Below are 16,527 nucleotides of genomic sequence, written 5' to 3'. Positions count from 1 at the left end.
TCAGGTAGGGCTTAAACCGAGGAGGAGTATCAGTTGACACAGGATATAAAGAAGTATGTTCATGTTCGAGAAATGTCTCACAGATCGATTGCACCCTGTTCCGTAGCATTCGCAAACAAGTTGATAACTGTCGCGCGAATAACGACCCCTGTAACACATCTTATCGGTGTTTCGCCACTTTGCACACTCTCGCACTGTTATGTATTCCCGGGAATCCATAAAATAATCTGGAAATCCATAATGCTATTTCGTATTGGCAGTAAAGCAGGATTACTGAGAAACACGCTATAAAATAGTTTAAACCCTGGATGGCTGGTAGGGTTGCAAATATTCCATTTATATTCTAATTTTCTATCAACCAGCTTAATTTAGTAATTATTCACTGTGGAGGATCAAATTACCAGAACCGTTTGCAAACAATTTTTAAATAAAAATTTTGTTATATAGAATTTTTATTATTTTTTTATAAAGAATTGCTATTTTTAAATTGTAAATGTACATTTAGCAACATTGTTGTTATCAAAGGAGTAAAAATATGTAAAGGAAAATTGATACGTAAGGATTTTAATGGATTTAGTAATGGCTACCATGGAACTGTTAAAAGAACTGTCAAATTGACACAAGAAACAGACAAGGATTAAATACCATAATAAATTATATAGAATAAAATTATTCTTACATATGTAAATGGCTTTGCGACAGTATCTGTGCGATGACGGACATGGTTTCAAATATTTGATATCCACTTTATTTTGTGTGCAATCTTCATCCTTCTTACTATTGCACTGGTAACATTTTATGGCTCTGGAGTCTATTTAGAAATGTTAGTAACGAAAAAATATGAAAATATTTATTATTAACATTTCTTAACAATACAATACAATTCGATACAATTTATTTATTTTTTTTGTGAAAAATATAAATAGAACTGCTCTCTGAAAACTCTACACAATTATTTGTGTTTTGGTAACAATTAAAAAGTTTACAAGAAACACTACTCTTTGAAAATTAAGAAATATAATTGACGATGATGTCCAACAACCGTTGTACCTACTATGTGAAATTGATTATAATTCATTAATTAAGAAAAGTCTGGCTTGTGTGTTACATGATAATGCTATTTTTAGGAACTTCTCAGTATAGCAATTTTCTATATTTCCTTATATTTTTCACTATAGAAATCTTCACTATCCAAATTAGATCAGCAACAGAATAGTGAAAACATAGCTTACAATTTTATTTCCTTAAAATCTTTCACTTTAAAATATATGGAAAACTATTTAAAGAACAGTAATATAAGTATACAAAGATATAAAAACAAAAAGAAAGGGATAAAAAATGATTGTCTCTTAATTATCACCAAAATTTTCTATAAACATCGTTGTTGCAATGAACCCTTAATTATTAATATTCAGTAAAATATTTGAGCTCGAATGATACCACAAACGAGCCATAATCGATCAAACACAGTTATAACTGTCTTACACATCTATGTTGCGTAGATAACGAAAATACATTGAATAAAACCATAGACGAGATGTAGGAATAGTCTATTCCGAATAGACCAGTCTACTTATGCAGCTTCTTGTGTCACGATCTGAAATACCGACATAGCTAACAATCAGCGGTTTTCTTGCGCCCTCTACTCACATAGAACAGCCAACTGCTGAACTAGATCAAAACACAAACAACATAACTCATGAATCTGGGCATATTACTGAGAATCGAGTGTCTTGTATACTCCAAATGATCATACATGGAAGTTACTCTCACATGCTTCAAGACATGCTTTAAAAGTTATTGTATATCTTCAGTACTATTACCTATTTTTACTAAAAAAAACAGGCGGTCAAATAGTCAAGGAAGTGCCTGTCGACATCGTTACCAGAAAGAATTGTTATAAACATTAAACAGCCAGAAATAATAAATTCATCAATAATTAATTATTACGGCGATCGAGATCTACCGAAAGTAGTTGGGGTGGGTAGAGCTGTGCTCCTGTGCTCACCGAGTGCAGTCAATCAGTCAGTCAGGACGGGGACTCCGGCAGGATCAGGCGGCCTCTGGGACCAGAAGGACTATGAAATACCTTGGGCAATCTTGGGGTCGACTAGGTCCTGTAGATCTTCCCTTGTCTACCTTGGGGTTGACCAGGGGTACTTTAGGGCTATCCTTGCCTAGCCTTGTCTACCTTGAGGTTGGCCAGGAGTCCTCCAAAGCTCTTCTTTTGGCCAGGACGGGCACCTTCGAGTGCCAATCCCCCGAGTGACGGAGAGAGCCGCCGGGGGTCGCTGGTATCACGATCAGGGCTCCTACTAGAGTAGGTAGTTGGGGGGGGGGATTCACTCCTCCCGGGGTGGATAGTTGTCGGGAAAGGAGGCAGCCAGAGTTAATTTCGGTTAAGAGTTCCTGGCCCCCCATTCTACTAACTCAGGGAGGTCACCCAGGTAGAGTAAGCGGGTATACCATCGGGGGAGTCCTGTAGTCCATCTCTCCCCTCCCCCAGGAAGGACAGGAAATCCGTAATGAGTGATTACCACCACATAAAAAAAGGGAGGGGTCCTTCAGAGCTGCCCTGGCCTACGCTTACCTACCTTGATCTACCTTTATTTAGCTTAGGGTAGACCAAAAGCCATTTCGAACTTCCTCTGCCTACCATGGTCTATCTTTATCTAGCTTAGAGTAGTCAAAGAGATATTTAAAAATTCCTTGGACTACCTTATTTTTGTCTCGGGGTGAGTCAAGGAGTCGGGGTTCTTCAATGCTTTCTTCGTTTACCTTGGCCCACCTTCAGCTGCACTTTGGTTCTGCACTTTTAAAAGTGCCTCTTCTCAAGATTCCATCTATCAGAGCCCCCCCTCCCCCGGGCTCACTTAGATATTAAAAAGAATTAAACTTAGATATAAAGATGATTTAAGCCAGATTTGGATTCCTCCTGTTTTTCTTATTGGTTAGGCGGTACTCGTGTGTGGGGATTAGCTTCATTCTCGTGAGCGGTTGTTAAGTTTGACTCTCGTGAGCTGGTTAGAATCGGACTCACGTGCGAGGTAAATAGGCGGTATTCGTGTGCGGGGTATAAAATCTCATCTCGTAGCATCTTCATCATTATTATCATCATCATCAACGTTTCTTCGTGAACTTCTCGCCTAGTTTCCCCATATGGTTGTGTCTAACTATGATTACTATGTCTCAGCATCATTATCATCGAAGAAGGCGACAAATCGAGGATTGATGAGGTCACGCTTTTTCAATTGTTCAACCCGATTTAATATTTCTTTCCAAGAATAAGTGTCTCTATGAGATATATACACAACTGGACATGCCTTATTCATTTATTGGCTGTAAATCATTTTAAAACATTCGTAGTAAAAATGCAGTATTCAAGATACTCGATTCTCACTAATATGCCCAGATTCATGAGTTATCTGTAACGACTAGCACGACGCGAAATTAATAATGAGGCACTAGAGCCCCACAAACGTGTGACAGAAACAAAAATGATCGGTATATTAGCATATCTTGTCCGTGATAAAATTTATATTCCTTCATCTCGTCAGTGACGTTACTCGTTTTCTACTTTAACATTACATGTATAGCATGCAGTCTATATTCTCTACCATCGACAAGTACGGTATCTACAATGTAAGTCTTACCACCTTGAAAAACAAAGAGGAACAATAATACTTGTAGCGTATTTAGTTTCATTTGCATTATTCTGTTCTCTTGCATTTATTTTTCCAACTTATCTTTCATTTTCTAACAATTGTAAAGATAGGAGAATACTGAATAGCATTTCCCAATGTTGTGGTTAGATCAAGGTTTTAGATACTTTTATGACATTATCTTGTCCAAATAATTAATTAAGTAATCTGCAAAGGAAATGTGATTGTATATCGTGATTAAAATAAATAAAAATTTAATATATTAATTACAGAACTGTAATGATCAGGTTATATGGTACCTCAAGAAATCAATACTTGACGAAATGATTGAAGAAATAAATCTGCTTCCTCCTTACGTCTCAGTACCGTAGGAATTGTTTATTTGATTTAATCAATTAGGAAAACTCACTGAAACATTAATAAAACTACTGAGCTTGGAATTTAACTCGAATTTAATTCCGTGTTATCCTTGACGTGAATACTTCATCAGCATGAAGATGGCAAATAATATCGATGTATCGCTCATTTAACCATACGTCATTTAGATTAATATTGAAAATAGATCTTATTCTTCGTAATTTGTTCAATATTTGTTTTCTAAAGAATCGATGTTTTTACTATGAAACGTAGCTGCGTATAGTTTTCACTGTTATTCAATACTCAATACTTGTCAATTTTTTGAGAAAACCGAGAAGTTAATTTAATTAAAATAAAGATTACTTAGTTCAAGATGACCCTTAATATACAAATAGGAAATAGGTACAAGATATTTACCGAGTAGAATATAATCGCCGGAAGATGTGTCAGGGACACACAGTGTTGCTAAATATGTTAAATGCGACCTGCAATAAGCAATGCGTAGTGAAAATCAAATCGTAATTGAGATTCCAACTGAAACAAATATTTTTATCTATACGTACAAAAAATTGCTTCATCGTAAATTACATAAAAGTTTTTAAACGTGTCTAAGAGTTCGTTTCCATTATATATAATAATTATTTTAATTTCATTGCAAAATAACTAATCCATTAAGGATATTCACAAAGGAAATCGTACAAAGATTTTTTACTATATTAGAAGTTTCAAATCTTAAAGTTTTGAAATAAAAAAATAATTAGCCGAAAAACATTGGAAATATAATTTTGCAGTTACATTGAAATGTTTGTTAATTCTTTGTGCATTACAACTGAAAATAAATCTTGTAAGGATATACATTGCTCGAAGCATCGTATTACAAATGTTCCATTGCATAAGAGCATAAAGCGAGTCTTGGTTATCGGATACATCAGTTTTTGGAACATTAAACAATTATGTCACTTTTACGTATTGTCTTCTTAAGTCGTCAATTATTATAATTTATTATATTGGCAAGAAAATAATCTTACATTATAGAAAATTATGACCCATTTCTACAGTGCACAGACATATTATAAAAAATGTTATTTTTATAGTGTATAAATTCTTGATATTAATTGGCATTATTACTAAATTCAACTGATTTATAGCAAGATATTCATTTTCTACTGATTCTTTCTTTTTCTATTTAAACTTACGCAAGCCTTCAAGTAAAGTTTGTACAGCTGTATGTATATAGTTTGCTATAATTGTACATAGTGATATTATTCTTGCAATTATTTTGCGATTATTATTATTTCATGATTGTAGTATACTTAAAACTAAACCTAAAATCAATTTATCTGATAAAAATAACAGGACAGGATTTGTATAAGTTTTGTACGGTCTTTAATACAATATGTGTTTAATTAAAAAAATTTATTAAACCATTTCCCCTAGAAGCATCTTTTCAATTTCAATTAGAATCATTAAATAAAAATTATCCAAATATGTATACAAAATCCCTATATGGTTTAAAGCAATAAACAAATAATAATAATAATAATAATTTGTATACAAAATCTGCTCAAAATATACAGTAATCGATCAATGAAACATTCAGTGATTTTCAGATTAAGGTTAATATTGCCACAATAAATGAGCAACGACAAACAATAATGAAAACCATTCTTCCGTGTAGCGTAATTCAGAAATTTTAACGACTTCATCTCTCGAAGATAAAACGAATTTATTATCCTCCATCGCGGAAGGGTACCGTATCCTTTCCGCGTACTGTTCGCGTGCGACTTATTATACGAGCTTCCATGACATTTCATGACGTTCAGTGTGTCACAGGAAAAGGGATATTATCCACTTAGAGTGTTCCAAACCACCACTTTACGCTCCATTTGAACATAAAGCTCTTCGTACCGCCCACGGCCTTCCCTATTTAACATGTAGCCCTGCCTTATCCGTCAAAACAATCGTACTTTTTGTTATCGTCCAATAAAGGCTCCCTTGCCTACATTGTATTGTCTCCGACAAGTTAAGATCTTTGTTATTCTTTCGCCAACACAACAGAGACGGGTTCCTGCACCAACCATTCTGCAAACTTTAGACGAACTATATTGGTAAGCTATAGCTATAGCTTTAGCTATATATATATATATATATATATATATATATATATATATATATAGAGTTTTAATATTCGTTTTTAATATTCATTCTATGAATATTTAATATTCGTATTTAATATTCGTTTTAACGGTGACTATGACAATAAACATTGCCATAAAAATGTTCTAAATGTTAGGGGGTGATTAAACTCTCCCTTAAATCAGTGTCTAATTCGCTACATATTCATTAGTCTATTAATATTTTCTTTATACGTGACAAGTTCTATTCAGGCTTCAAGATTAGAAATGAGTGCAATTATATTGTTGTACAATTTCTTTTCAATTATCACAGTTCGAATATTATAAATTTCTCGAACATGAGAACTTTAGTGTTCCAATACCTTTTGGATCGACTGTATGAAACATGAGACTCTGAATATGTTAACCCTCGCAAGACAGATGGGTTTGATGATTTCATAGCAGTCATGGCTAAATCCATTCAAATCCTCACGCATTCATTTGTTTTACATATTCTCGAACTTACCTTTTCGAGATCAACGTTGTCCTCCTCAGTCTAGTGTATTTACTCGTACCGCACACGAACATGTGGCAATTTACTAACCACGAAGACCTACATTTAGTATCGTCGGAATTGTTTTAAATTATAGCATAGCAATATTTAGCGGTGCCTTCGTAGAGACAATCCGGTGGAAGGGGTGTGCAATTATGTGTTGTTAAGCAATGTTCAATCAAAATTTAATTTCATTAAAGTAGCGCAACCAAGTAGAAGCTATATAAACTAGCTTTAAGTTAAGTTAAGTTGCGCATTAAACTGTTACGTAATATGTTAATACGTATTGCATATGCTACTCAAACCATACTTGATTTAAAGCATCAAATAAATAATAACAATATCTAAATATTACTCTTCGCTAACCCCGCTAAAACGACTTACGTCATGTTTACCTCTTGGAACAAATTCGACAGTTTATTGTAATCATAACAAAAACTAACGAACTCCAAGGCTGGGACGGGACATGGGATCCTCCTAAACGCAATAAAAACAATCTAAAAACGGAAATGCGACGATAACCAATCCGAATCAGCAGCATCCCTCCTTCTGCGCGTCAAAAATATTGATTCGGGCGCGTGTCGGGTGCCAAGGGACTATCTGTCGGGGACGGTGCATTCAGAATCGCGAACCGGTCGCCGGGACACCTGCTGAATCTCACCCTCGCCTAGACCCGCACTGGTTCGAGCAATTTGTTGACAATTCTGTTTTTCCGTTGGTCTCGTCTCGCTCGGTCTTGCCGGGGTTCTCTCCGAGCTGTTCCTCTCGCGCGCAATCACGTATCCGTGGTTCTCTAGCATCGTGTCGCCTTAGTTGCGGGGCTTGCGCTGCAATCGCGTCGAGCGTCGACCAGCTTGAACAGTGCTTCAGCAGCTCTCGGGGCTGAATGGTTGACTACGGCGATCCTTGATCTACAACTGCCTTCTCTCTCTTTCTCTCCCGCCCGGGTTCTCTCGACACCCTGAGCGCCCGCCCGGTCGCGTGCAATCTACCACCGGTGATTCAGGAGGACCCTGTCCGTTGTCTCTGCTCGTTGAAGGATACTCGCCCCTGCCAAGGATAATACCGTCGTAGAACAACCATGAGCCGCGCACACGTCTTCGCAGTTTGCCTCCTGCTCAGTCTCGGTTTTTACGGTAAGCCTAACCGGGCGTCGTGGCTAGCTAGCCCTCTGGTTCAACGATCGGAGCGGGTTTAACAGACACACGCCGCTCACTATCGATCTACCTCAGTCCCTGGTAGACCTAGATTCCCGCCTCAATCGCCTGCCGCTTGACGCTTCAATTCGTAAATTATTCCTTAGTGCCACCGTTTCTACCCTCTTCGCTCGAATTTTACGCGTTTCGCACTGGCGGAATACAATGGTAGAATTTACTCCTTCAGGAGCTCCTTGGTTGGTGTACTGTTCCAGATGAATCCCATGTGTCTGTTGACTTTTATTCTCCCCTTTTTTTTTAAGCTTTGTTTTATTTTATTACGCCGTCTTTGCTGGAATTTACTTCGATTTTAACTTGAACGTTAATTATTCTGGACTCCCTAGTAAAATCGAGGTCTTTAAGGGTTGCTTGGCAACACTCAAGTGTTCTGTTGCAGTCAAACATGTCAATTGATTTTTCCTCCATTTTTAAACTGTATTTTATTTTGTCATTCTGTCTCTGCTAAAATTTCATTTGAATTTTACTCATTTTCTATATTTCCGAGAAACCAAGTGGAATCGAGGTCTTCTGGAGTTGTTTACAACATTCGAGTGTTGAGTTCCATCTAAATGACACACGTTAATTGACTTTTCTTCCGTTTCTCTTAAACTTTGTTCTATTTTATTGCACTGTTTTCACTCGAATTTACTTTGATTTTTACTTGAATTTTAAATATTTTTTATGTTCGAGACAGCAGTAGAATCGAGTTGTTTAGGGGTTGCGTGGTTACATTCAAGCGTTCTGTTGTAGTTGAATACGTCAATTCACTTTTTACCCCTTTTTTAAACTTTATTCTATTTCATTATGTACCGACTTCAGAATGAAAAATTCAGTCTGCTCTTTATTTGATTTTTCGACATTTTTCAAATTTGGAGCAGTCTGATAGAATCGATTTCTTTAGGGTTTTTTTTTTGAGCATTCCGATATTCAATTGTGACCGATTCCTCATGTCAATCGACTTTTCTTCTCTTTTGCTTCTCAAAATTTTATACTATTTCCTTGTGCTGCTTTCACTCAAATGAAAATTTTTCACTCTGCTTTCCAATCGAATTTTCCGCGATTTCTACATTTGAAACATCCTAATGGGATCGTCTTCGTTTAGGGGTTCTTTTGTAGCATTCGCATGTTCAGTTGTAGCTGAACCCCATACGAGCCGCTCATTTGCCAAATCGATAAACTCCGCAAAATAATAAGTAGAGAAAATCCATGAAATTTTATCAATTACCTTTTAATAGTTCTTTCAATTTTTATCGTTCAGTAGTATTGCGTCTAATTATTAAAGAAATTGATTTTAACGCTCCTCGTACAATCCTCAAATATTTCACCTCATTTTTGCTGTACACTTTAAATCAACAAATTATGTTTAAGTTATAATGTCGCATTTTAAATACATCTCACGACACAGGCAGAAAGAGATCAAACGTGTTACATTACGCAGAAGACGAAAATGGATGAATTTTCACCCTGAGGAACGTATGAGGGTTAAATGGTAAAATTTAAGCGTCAATCATGTGTCTTGGTAGATGAAATATAAAAAAAAACTTAAAAGGTAGTTAATCGACTTGGCTTGTGAACGGTTCACGGCATAGATTGACTTTTCTTTTATTTAAACTTTCTATTTTATGACGTTGCCCTGTACAATTAATTTCAGAGAATTACTTTCTCGTCATTTTGTAATATCTATATGATGCTTCTGGCGATTAAATTTAAAAGACGAAGTCATGCCGACAGCGTCGTTGCCATGTAACTCCGGTTATCAAAGATTCTCGCGTTTCGTCGACGATACACGACGTGATTCACGTGTGACGATTTTGACATTCACAATTAACCCCTTGCCGCATAATTTTCTTCCCGGCAACCATGATTAGAACCTCTACTCATTTTTCACATTCACGATTAACCCCTTGCCATGATTTTGTTCACGGCTACAATAATTGAGAACTTCTACTAACATCCTAACTAATAATTTCAAAATTCATATTTATTGCATGTCTACATTTGCACTCGTTCGAACAATCACTAGACTGCGCGTTTTATGCACTTATGACAAAAACGAGTAGGTGGAATGCGAAAGAGTGAGCATCAGAAGAATTTAAGACTTTCATTGTTTTAAACGCATTATAATTATTAAAAGAAGAAATTCATTTCTATGTGTCATTTATTTCTGGTGATTGACACAGACAAGTTTTGCATAAAAATCCGCTGTGTAATAATAACAGAAGAACAGAATTTTATTTTGATTTACAAAAAAGAGGAATAACATTCGTACCTAGCAAGTTTTATATAAACTAATTTTTGATGAGTAGAGTGCTAATTTTATGCATTTATGTGACTATAATAGGAATATATCTGAGTTATTTCCGATTTTATTAAAATGATGAAAAGAGGAAATACAGTTTCACCTATCATCCATTGTTTATAACTGATTTGACAAATTTTTATTTTGCATAAAAATCCGCAGTTTGGTTGCGAGTCTGGTTCAATATTTTATGGCAAGTGGTTGAAATAATAGAAATTATTCTTTTGTATATTCTTGTATGGATCACATCAGATTGTTATGATGTGCATTTTCAATAACGTGCACGCAAAGGACGCGACATTATAGGTTCTGCAGAAAAAGTATCGCGTTACCTCCTCATTCTGGAAGTGCATAGTTGTTTGGAGATATTATTACTACTAGGATCGAGTTGACGGTAACGGACACGCGCAATATTAATAGATTATCTGAGTCAGTTGGTAAACATTTAAAAACGCGTACTCATTGAAGAAAAGGGGATATAGCGCGTTGGCTGCATGCAAACGTCAGTAAGATCAATGACGGCGCGCTATGCGCAAAAGAGCGTGTGTGTTCACGGAAAATCGATTTGTTCCTACGCATTGCCTATTCCGCAAAGCGAAATCAAAATTAATTTAACCATTAATATTTGCCCGACCACCTCTACGATTATTTATGCCCTGTTCTAACCTAAATTCCAATCGATTAAAATTAATCACAAAATGCATGCCCACCATTATGAAAATTTCATCGAATTATAGACAATTATGCGACGAGATTATAAAGCTGTTACACGTCGTAAGAAAAATAACTGAACGTGCCAATTGTCTAGCGTTACTCTCGGAAAATCAGGTGGAAGGATTATAATAATTGACGAATGCTTTAAGAGGGAGTCTTCTGGTTTAAAACTGTGAAAGAATCGATTTTTCTTTTTTTTTCTTGCATTTTCCGCACACATATTTAAAAATATGTCTGCGAAATGATTTGGTTAGTTTTATTTGTTATAAGGATTTATTTAGATTTATTTGTTTCCTTGAAAGGGGCGATTCCTGAGGTCGTTTGAAGTCACTTTTTCCTCTGCAAAAATGTTCTCCACGGCTTTTTTACGGAGTTATCAACGAAAAACACGAACCAATCAGAGCGCAGCTACATCGGACAGATTTCGGGATTAGCCAATGCCGTCGCCACGCTCAGTGGGACCTGTCGCCGTCCGCCGAAGCCGCGCTCTGGTTGGTCCGTGTTTTTCGTCGTTCTCTATGGAGAACATTTTCGCGAAAGGAAAAGTTACTTCAAACGACTTCAGGAATCACCCCTTTCAAGGAAGTACAACATTTTGGGACACCCTGTAGACAGTCAAAACATTGAACGCGTTCATCCCGGAACCTTATTTTCTGACACGGCTGACTCAGGATATCTCAAGATCTAGTAGTGCGAACCACTTCAAATTCAGAACCAAACACTTCAACAAACATTGATATATTTCTATTTTTTAATCAGAATTGATCAGACTTCGAAATTTAAAGTGCCGTCATTTTGTTAAATTACGACATATTTTCTTTCTTTTGGTTTATGCCATAACTATATTCATGTTAATTAGAATGCCACTGCATTTCTTTTTATTTCAGAGCGATAGAACATCTGGAGTCGTATCAGAAAATAAATCATGTGCTAGATAAGATTAGATAAAAATTTTTTTTTTTTGGTATGCACCTCTTCAAGGAGCTTCTGCAATGTTAAGTATTTTGACTGTACAATCCAAATAATAGAAAATATGTATGCAAAACATCAATACAAAACAGTCGCCTGATTTGTTTTACAAAAATTTCCAAAATGACGCTCCGGACCAGAAGATCCACTTAAAGCATTTCATCCAAAACGTATCTGATATACTTGATAGTCAAAGATTTATGAGTATGTTCACTATGTTGACCTACATAAATGTCTCCGTACGCACGCACATGTCGGTGTTTAACCCCCTCGGTACCATCGTCGACTATACTCGACGTTGATGATAGTTGATAGCTGTCGGCTACCGTACCAAGGAGATTAAAACATGCATAGTCTGCTGAATCCCTTGACAGTTATCGTTTGCCGGCCGTATTATCTTCGTTGACCCCTCTTATCAGCCACTCGATAATGGTCGAAACCTTGTGCTTCGCGTTATTACGAAATTGAGACTACACGTTGTATACAAGTAGATGATGATCACTGCGGATGCCTATGCGTTCGTATCGTACGTGATCCCATCAAATTCGGTATAATAAAATATTTAATCGTATCTAATCCCTGACACGACAACAATTGATAAAAATGCTTTTCCGATCGATTCGAAAACATATTTATTAGACGATAATATTATTGTACAAATTAATAAAACACTTCACTTGTAATATCGAGAGAAAATATTTTAATGAATTATATTTGACTCGCAACAGATCTCGTTATTATACGTGCTTCACTGTTAATATCGTAAATAAATATTTTAAGGAATTACATTTGACACAAATGTTTCTTTGATATTCAAACCGGTTTGGCGTTAGTGTAATGATGTTTTTTTAGTTTGAATGTTGCGTAATCATTGCTTTTTAGAGACATTGTGCCGTAGTAGTAAGCAGGTTACTGATGCTGGTTGAATGATTTTTGAGAGTGACTGTAATGCTACAGGTATCGACGCCATGCAGTGTTACTTGTGTAACAGTCACAATGACAGCCGATGTTCCGACGAACATCCACCGGATGCCCTTAAAAGAGATTGCTCCGATCTCAAGGACGGCGCAAAATACACGATGTGCCGAAAGATTACGCAAGTCATTGAGTTTAGCGTTAATGGACGTAAGTAATACGCAAATTATTTCATTGTTGTGATATTAGATGCGTTACGATTATCTTTTATGTAACGGTACACACGTACACGGCGTCTTTCATTCATATTCGTTTCCTTTGACCAATACGAACACGTTTAGGAGAGAATGAACGAACTGAATAATATACGTGAGAAAATATATCAATTCGTTACAAGGGACTGTAAAGTGTTGATAAATTCGATGGAAATAGGAAAGTTTTTATTATTTGTAACATCGAATGTTCGTGTCACAATCTGGCTCAGAGAGCTATCAACACTAACCCAGATTAATACTGCCTCCTCATTATTCTATAGAAAGCTACTGTAATATGCTACCAAGCACGTTACAGCAGCGTGGTTAGCACAATGCATCTTAAACTACAGTTTGCCTGATTTATCTAGCACAATATAACTATTAGCGTAATTTATCGTACTACAATGACGCAACGTTGGGCGTAACTCGTGTTTTAAACAAAAAGGAAATACTTTATACGCGTGAATAAGTATTAAAAATACTTTTATTGTGCGGTGAAACAAGATAGATATTTTAGATGAACAAGATAAGGTAAACAATATTTACATACACACCGTGTTGAAAAAGAATGAATTCAAAACTTTGAGGATCTAGAGTACTCACCAAAGGGAGCAAAAAATCTCGAATCAATATATGTCCTAGAAACAATTCTTTTGACGTGAAATCGATTTTTATCATCTACGAACAATGGATGTAATCGTAGAAAAAGTAAACAAATTGTTTTATTCAAAGGCACATTAGCTCAAGGTTGTTAACGCAAATTTCTTGCTGCACAAAAACCAGGAGCTACAGAAATATTCCCAATAGCAAGGCCATACAGGAGATGTATATTTGCCATTTCCACGTTTGAATAATGAACAAATATTGTGAACATTAATATTTCGAGAACAACACTTTCCACATTGGAAATATTTCGTTTGCGTTTATGAAGTCTGCTGATATTGGTAAGAAGTTTGTGTTGACAACCTTGAGCTAACGTGTTGATAACATGATTCGAATAGCAACATTGTTACGGCAGATATCATGACAGACGACAAAGTTTGGTAATAGTGCAAATCTGCTATGACGCTCACAAGACTGATCGCCGTTTATCATAAAATCTCTAAACACCTCGTTGCTCCGAGGTTTATAAGCACTTTATATTAACGCGTTGAGCGCCGTGCTAAATTTATACTTTTCATTCACGCCGCGTGGGACATCGACAGTCCACATCGCTGAAATCACTTCGTACAGTGTTCTCTTGCAATATTATAAAACTACAACAATTGGCAAGATGAAAAATTACATATGAAGGTCGAATCGGGGCTAAATTTCTTGCTACACAAAAGAATATTATGTATAAAACATTCTCTAGCCAGTTACATAATTTCTTTATGCAACTCTCGCCAACTGATTTGTGACATTTTCCCGATTAAAACGAATCCGAACATGATAGATACACTTCGAAGCACATTTGCTTGTCCAGTTGACGAGTAGAACCTCAATTATCCAAACCGATAATATCCGAATTCGTAAAGATTTAATCCGGCACTGTAGCTAGGTAATTATTCTATTATCCGAACGGTAGTGTCCCCTTCTGGCCAGTTCGGATAACGGAGGTTCTACTGTATCGTGGATTAAACGAGTAAATACGATCCAAATCATGTCGTGTTTGGTGTTGTTTTAATCAGAAAAATGTGACGAATGTGTTAGTAACAGATTTACAGAAAAATGATTAAAAACCACGAAGTTTGAATCTGGTTCGTTCAAGCTTTTATCTGCGTTCAGCGCTAGCAGTAAGAGGTCGAATGATGGTGTTTTGTAGCCGATTGTATGTAACATTTCGGTCCCAAAGTTTTTGCATACATCAAGGATATGACTGTAAAGCTACTAGAAAAGAAAGGTTAATACCGTTACATAAAGACAATCGTGAGGTGTAACGAACGGCACCGGTAACACGCGTTTCCAAACAGTTCCAGCTGACACTCGTGTAATAAGGGGCTGCGGCTGGGTCGAGACAAGCTACAAAGGGAAATGCTACCAGCGCAGTGGTTTCGGAGGTCGCCAGGAGGTCTGCTCGTGCTTGACAGACTACTGCAACGCAGCCACGCCGACCGTGCCACCGGCAACATCACTGATCCTGTCCTGCGCCCTCGGCAGCGTTCTGCTAGCATTCATCCGTAACTAGACCTAAGCGAAAATTCTATCATGCTCCCGAACAATCGACGAAAGAGATACGTTCGAGATCGTTAGTACAGACAGCTTCGTACCTTGCATACTCGAGAAACAAGAAGGGAACAGGCTGGCAGGGCGACGGACACGAGACGAGCGATGTTGTACTCTTTGACCTCTCGCCTCGCTGATAAGAGAGAAGCGCGCGCGTAGAACGACGAGGACGGAGACGAAGAATAGAGGAGGAAAGAAAGAGAAAAAAGCCACGCCATTCGAAGTGCAAAGTATCCGCATCTAAAAAAAAAAGAAAACACACACACACACACACAATAGAAAACTTCTTTCCGTTTCATTCTGACAATCGAACGCTAGCGATCTCGAAGTAATCGAGGGAACGGAGGATCCTTGAGCGAAAAAGGCCGGTGTTTCATTCGACGTACTATAGCGCCGGCATTGAGGCCTCCTCCTGTCCGTTGGTTAACGATTATCGTAGCTTTAGACAAACTGTGCACGCTGTTCCTGGTCACCTTGTCCGTTTTTTCAACGAAACGCATCAAGGACACGTAATAACGAGCCAAACGTTCACGTTATCTCTCACGGACATGACATTTCAATCGTTAGGGGAACAACCGGATTCTCCGGGTCGCGAGAACAATCCAAAGAAAGAAAAGAAAACAAAGCAAAATGGTGGGGGAAAAAGGCCGCGTGCAAAGCGGAGAGCGGATCGCTGAAAAAATATGTTATAGTTAACGATACGCAAGATACGTTCATTCATCGTTCACCCGTTCACTCGCGGCGTTTACCGTTCAGTTCGAACATTGCCGATCGAAAGCGAAGCTCAGACGATTGCCGAGGATTTGTTGTACTATTTCTTATCGAGGCGAACCGTGCGTAGGGATTCAGGAACAGTCACATTTTTTCGTACTTTTTGCAAAAGCAGCCCGACGAATATCGTTCCTCGGCCGCGTGTATGTAACTCTTTTTCGAAAATTTTCAACTGTAGGTGCTGAGAGTGTGGCAGTGTCGGTCACATTGTGTTCATTCGACGATTTTTCTGCATAGAGCTTAAGAATGATAATTAATACGTAATGATTGCGCAACTTGTCGAGGATCTTGTTGTAACTGTATTCACGACAAAAACCATCTGTACAATGTGTTTTTTTTTGTGCGAAACGAGGAAAATATATCAGAGTTGTCGTTGCGGAGAGGTCGAGCCTTCATTACTTCCCCTCAACCTAATTGTAAATATTGTAAATATTGTAAATATTGATTGAATTATAAATATTAAATTGTAAGTATTTATTGGATTGTAAATGTTTGTTAGTGGTTCGTGCTAAATTCGT

At 37.1% G+C, this 16,527-nt stretch overlaps 2 protein-coding genes across 2 annotated transcripts; one reads left to right on the top strand and one right to left on the bottom strand.

Annotated features, from left to right (window-relative positions):
• LOC143363103 (uncharacterized) lies at positions 1-3,711 on the bottom strand. Its single transcript, XM_076803721.1, has 3 exons — positions 3,654-3,711; positions 680-811; positions 1-227 (listed from the first exon to the last, which is right to left on the bottom strand). The coding sequence occupies exons 1-3, from the start codon at positions 3,709-3,711 to the stop codon at positions 1-3; spliced, it is 417 nt and encodes a 138-aa protein (XP_076659836.1).
• Positions 3,712-7,322: 3,611 nt separating this feature from the next.
• Positions 7,323-16,389, top strand: LOC143365637 (uncharacterized). Its single transcript, XM_076805988.1, has 3 exons — positions 7,323-7,822; positions 12,822-12,989; positions 14,986-16,389. Exons 1-3 carry the CDS (start codon positions 7,768-7,770, stop codon positions 15,198-15,200), a joined length of 438 nt encoding a protein of 145 aa, XP_076662103.1. The 5' UTR covers positions 7,323-7,767; the 3' UTR covers positions 15,201-16,389.
• The last annotated feature ends 138 nt before the right edge of the window (positions 16,390-16,527 follow it).

This window comes from Halictus rubicundus, chromosome 2, assembly GCF_050948215.1.
Source record: "Halictus rubicundus isolate RS-2024b chromosome 2, iyHalRubi1_principal, whole genome shotgun sequence".
NCBI lineage: Eukaryota > Metazoa > Arthropoda > Insecta > Hymenoptera > Halictidae > Halictus > Halictus rubicundus.
Note: the sequence above shows the minus strand (reverse complement) of the source record. Positions and strands in the feature narration are given on the sequence as shown.

Excerpts from the sequence above, each read along its gene's own strand:
- LOC143365637 (XM_076805988.1), top strand. The coding sequence starts at position 7,768 with ATGAGCCGCGCACACGTCTTCGCAGTTTGCCTCCTGCTCAGTCTCGGT. Across the intron at positions 7,823-12,821 it reads GCTCAGTCTCGGTTTTTACG|GTATCGACGCCATGCAGTGT; the intron begins GTAAGCCTAACC and ends GTAATGCTACAG. Across the intron at positions 12,990-14,985 it reads TGAGTTTAGCGTTAATGGAC|TTCCAGCTGACACTCGTGTA; the intron begins GTAAGTAATACG and ends GTTTCCAAACAG.
- LOC143363103 (XM_076803721.1), bottom strand. The coding sequence starts at position 3,711 with ATGCAAATGAAACTAAATACGCTACAAGTATTATTGTTCCTCTTTGTT. Across the intron at positions 812-3,653 it reads CCTCTTTGTTTTTCAAGGTG|ACTCCAGAGCCATAAAATGT; the intron begins GTAAGACTTACA and ends ATTTCTAAATAG. Across the intron at positions 228-679 it reads TCGCAAAGCCATTTACATAT|ATTATTTTATGGATTCCCGG; the intron begins GTAAGAATAATT and ends ATGGATTTCCAG.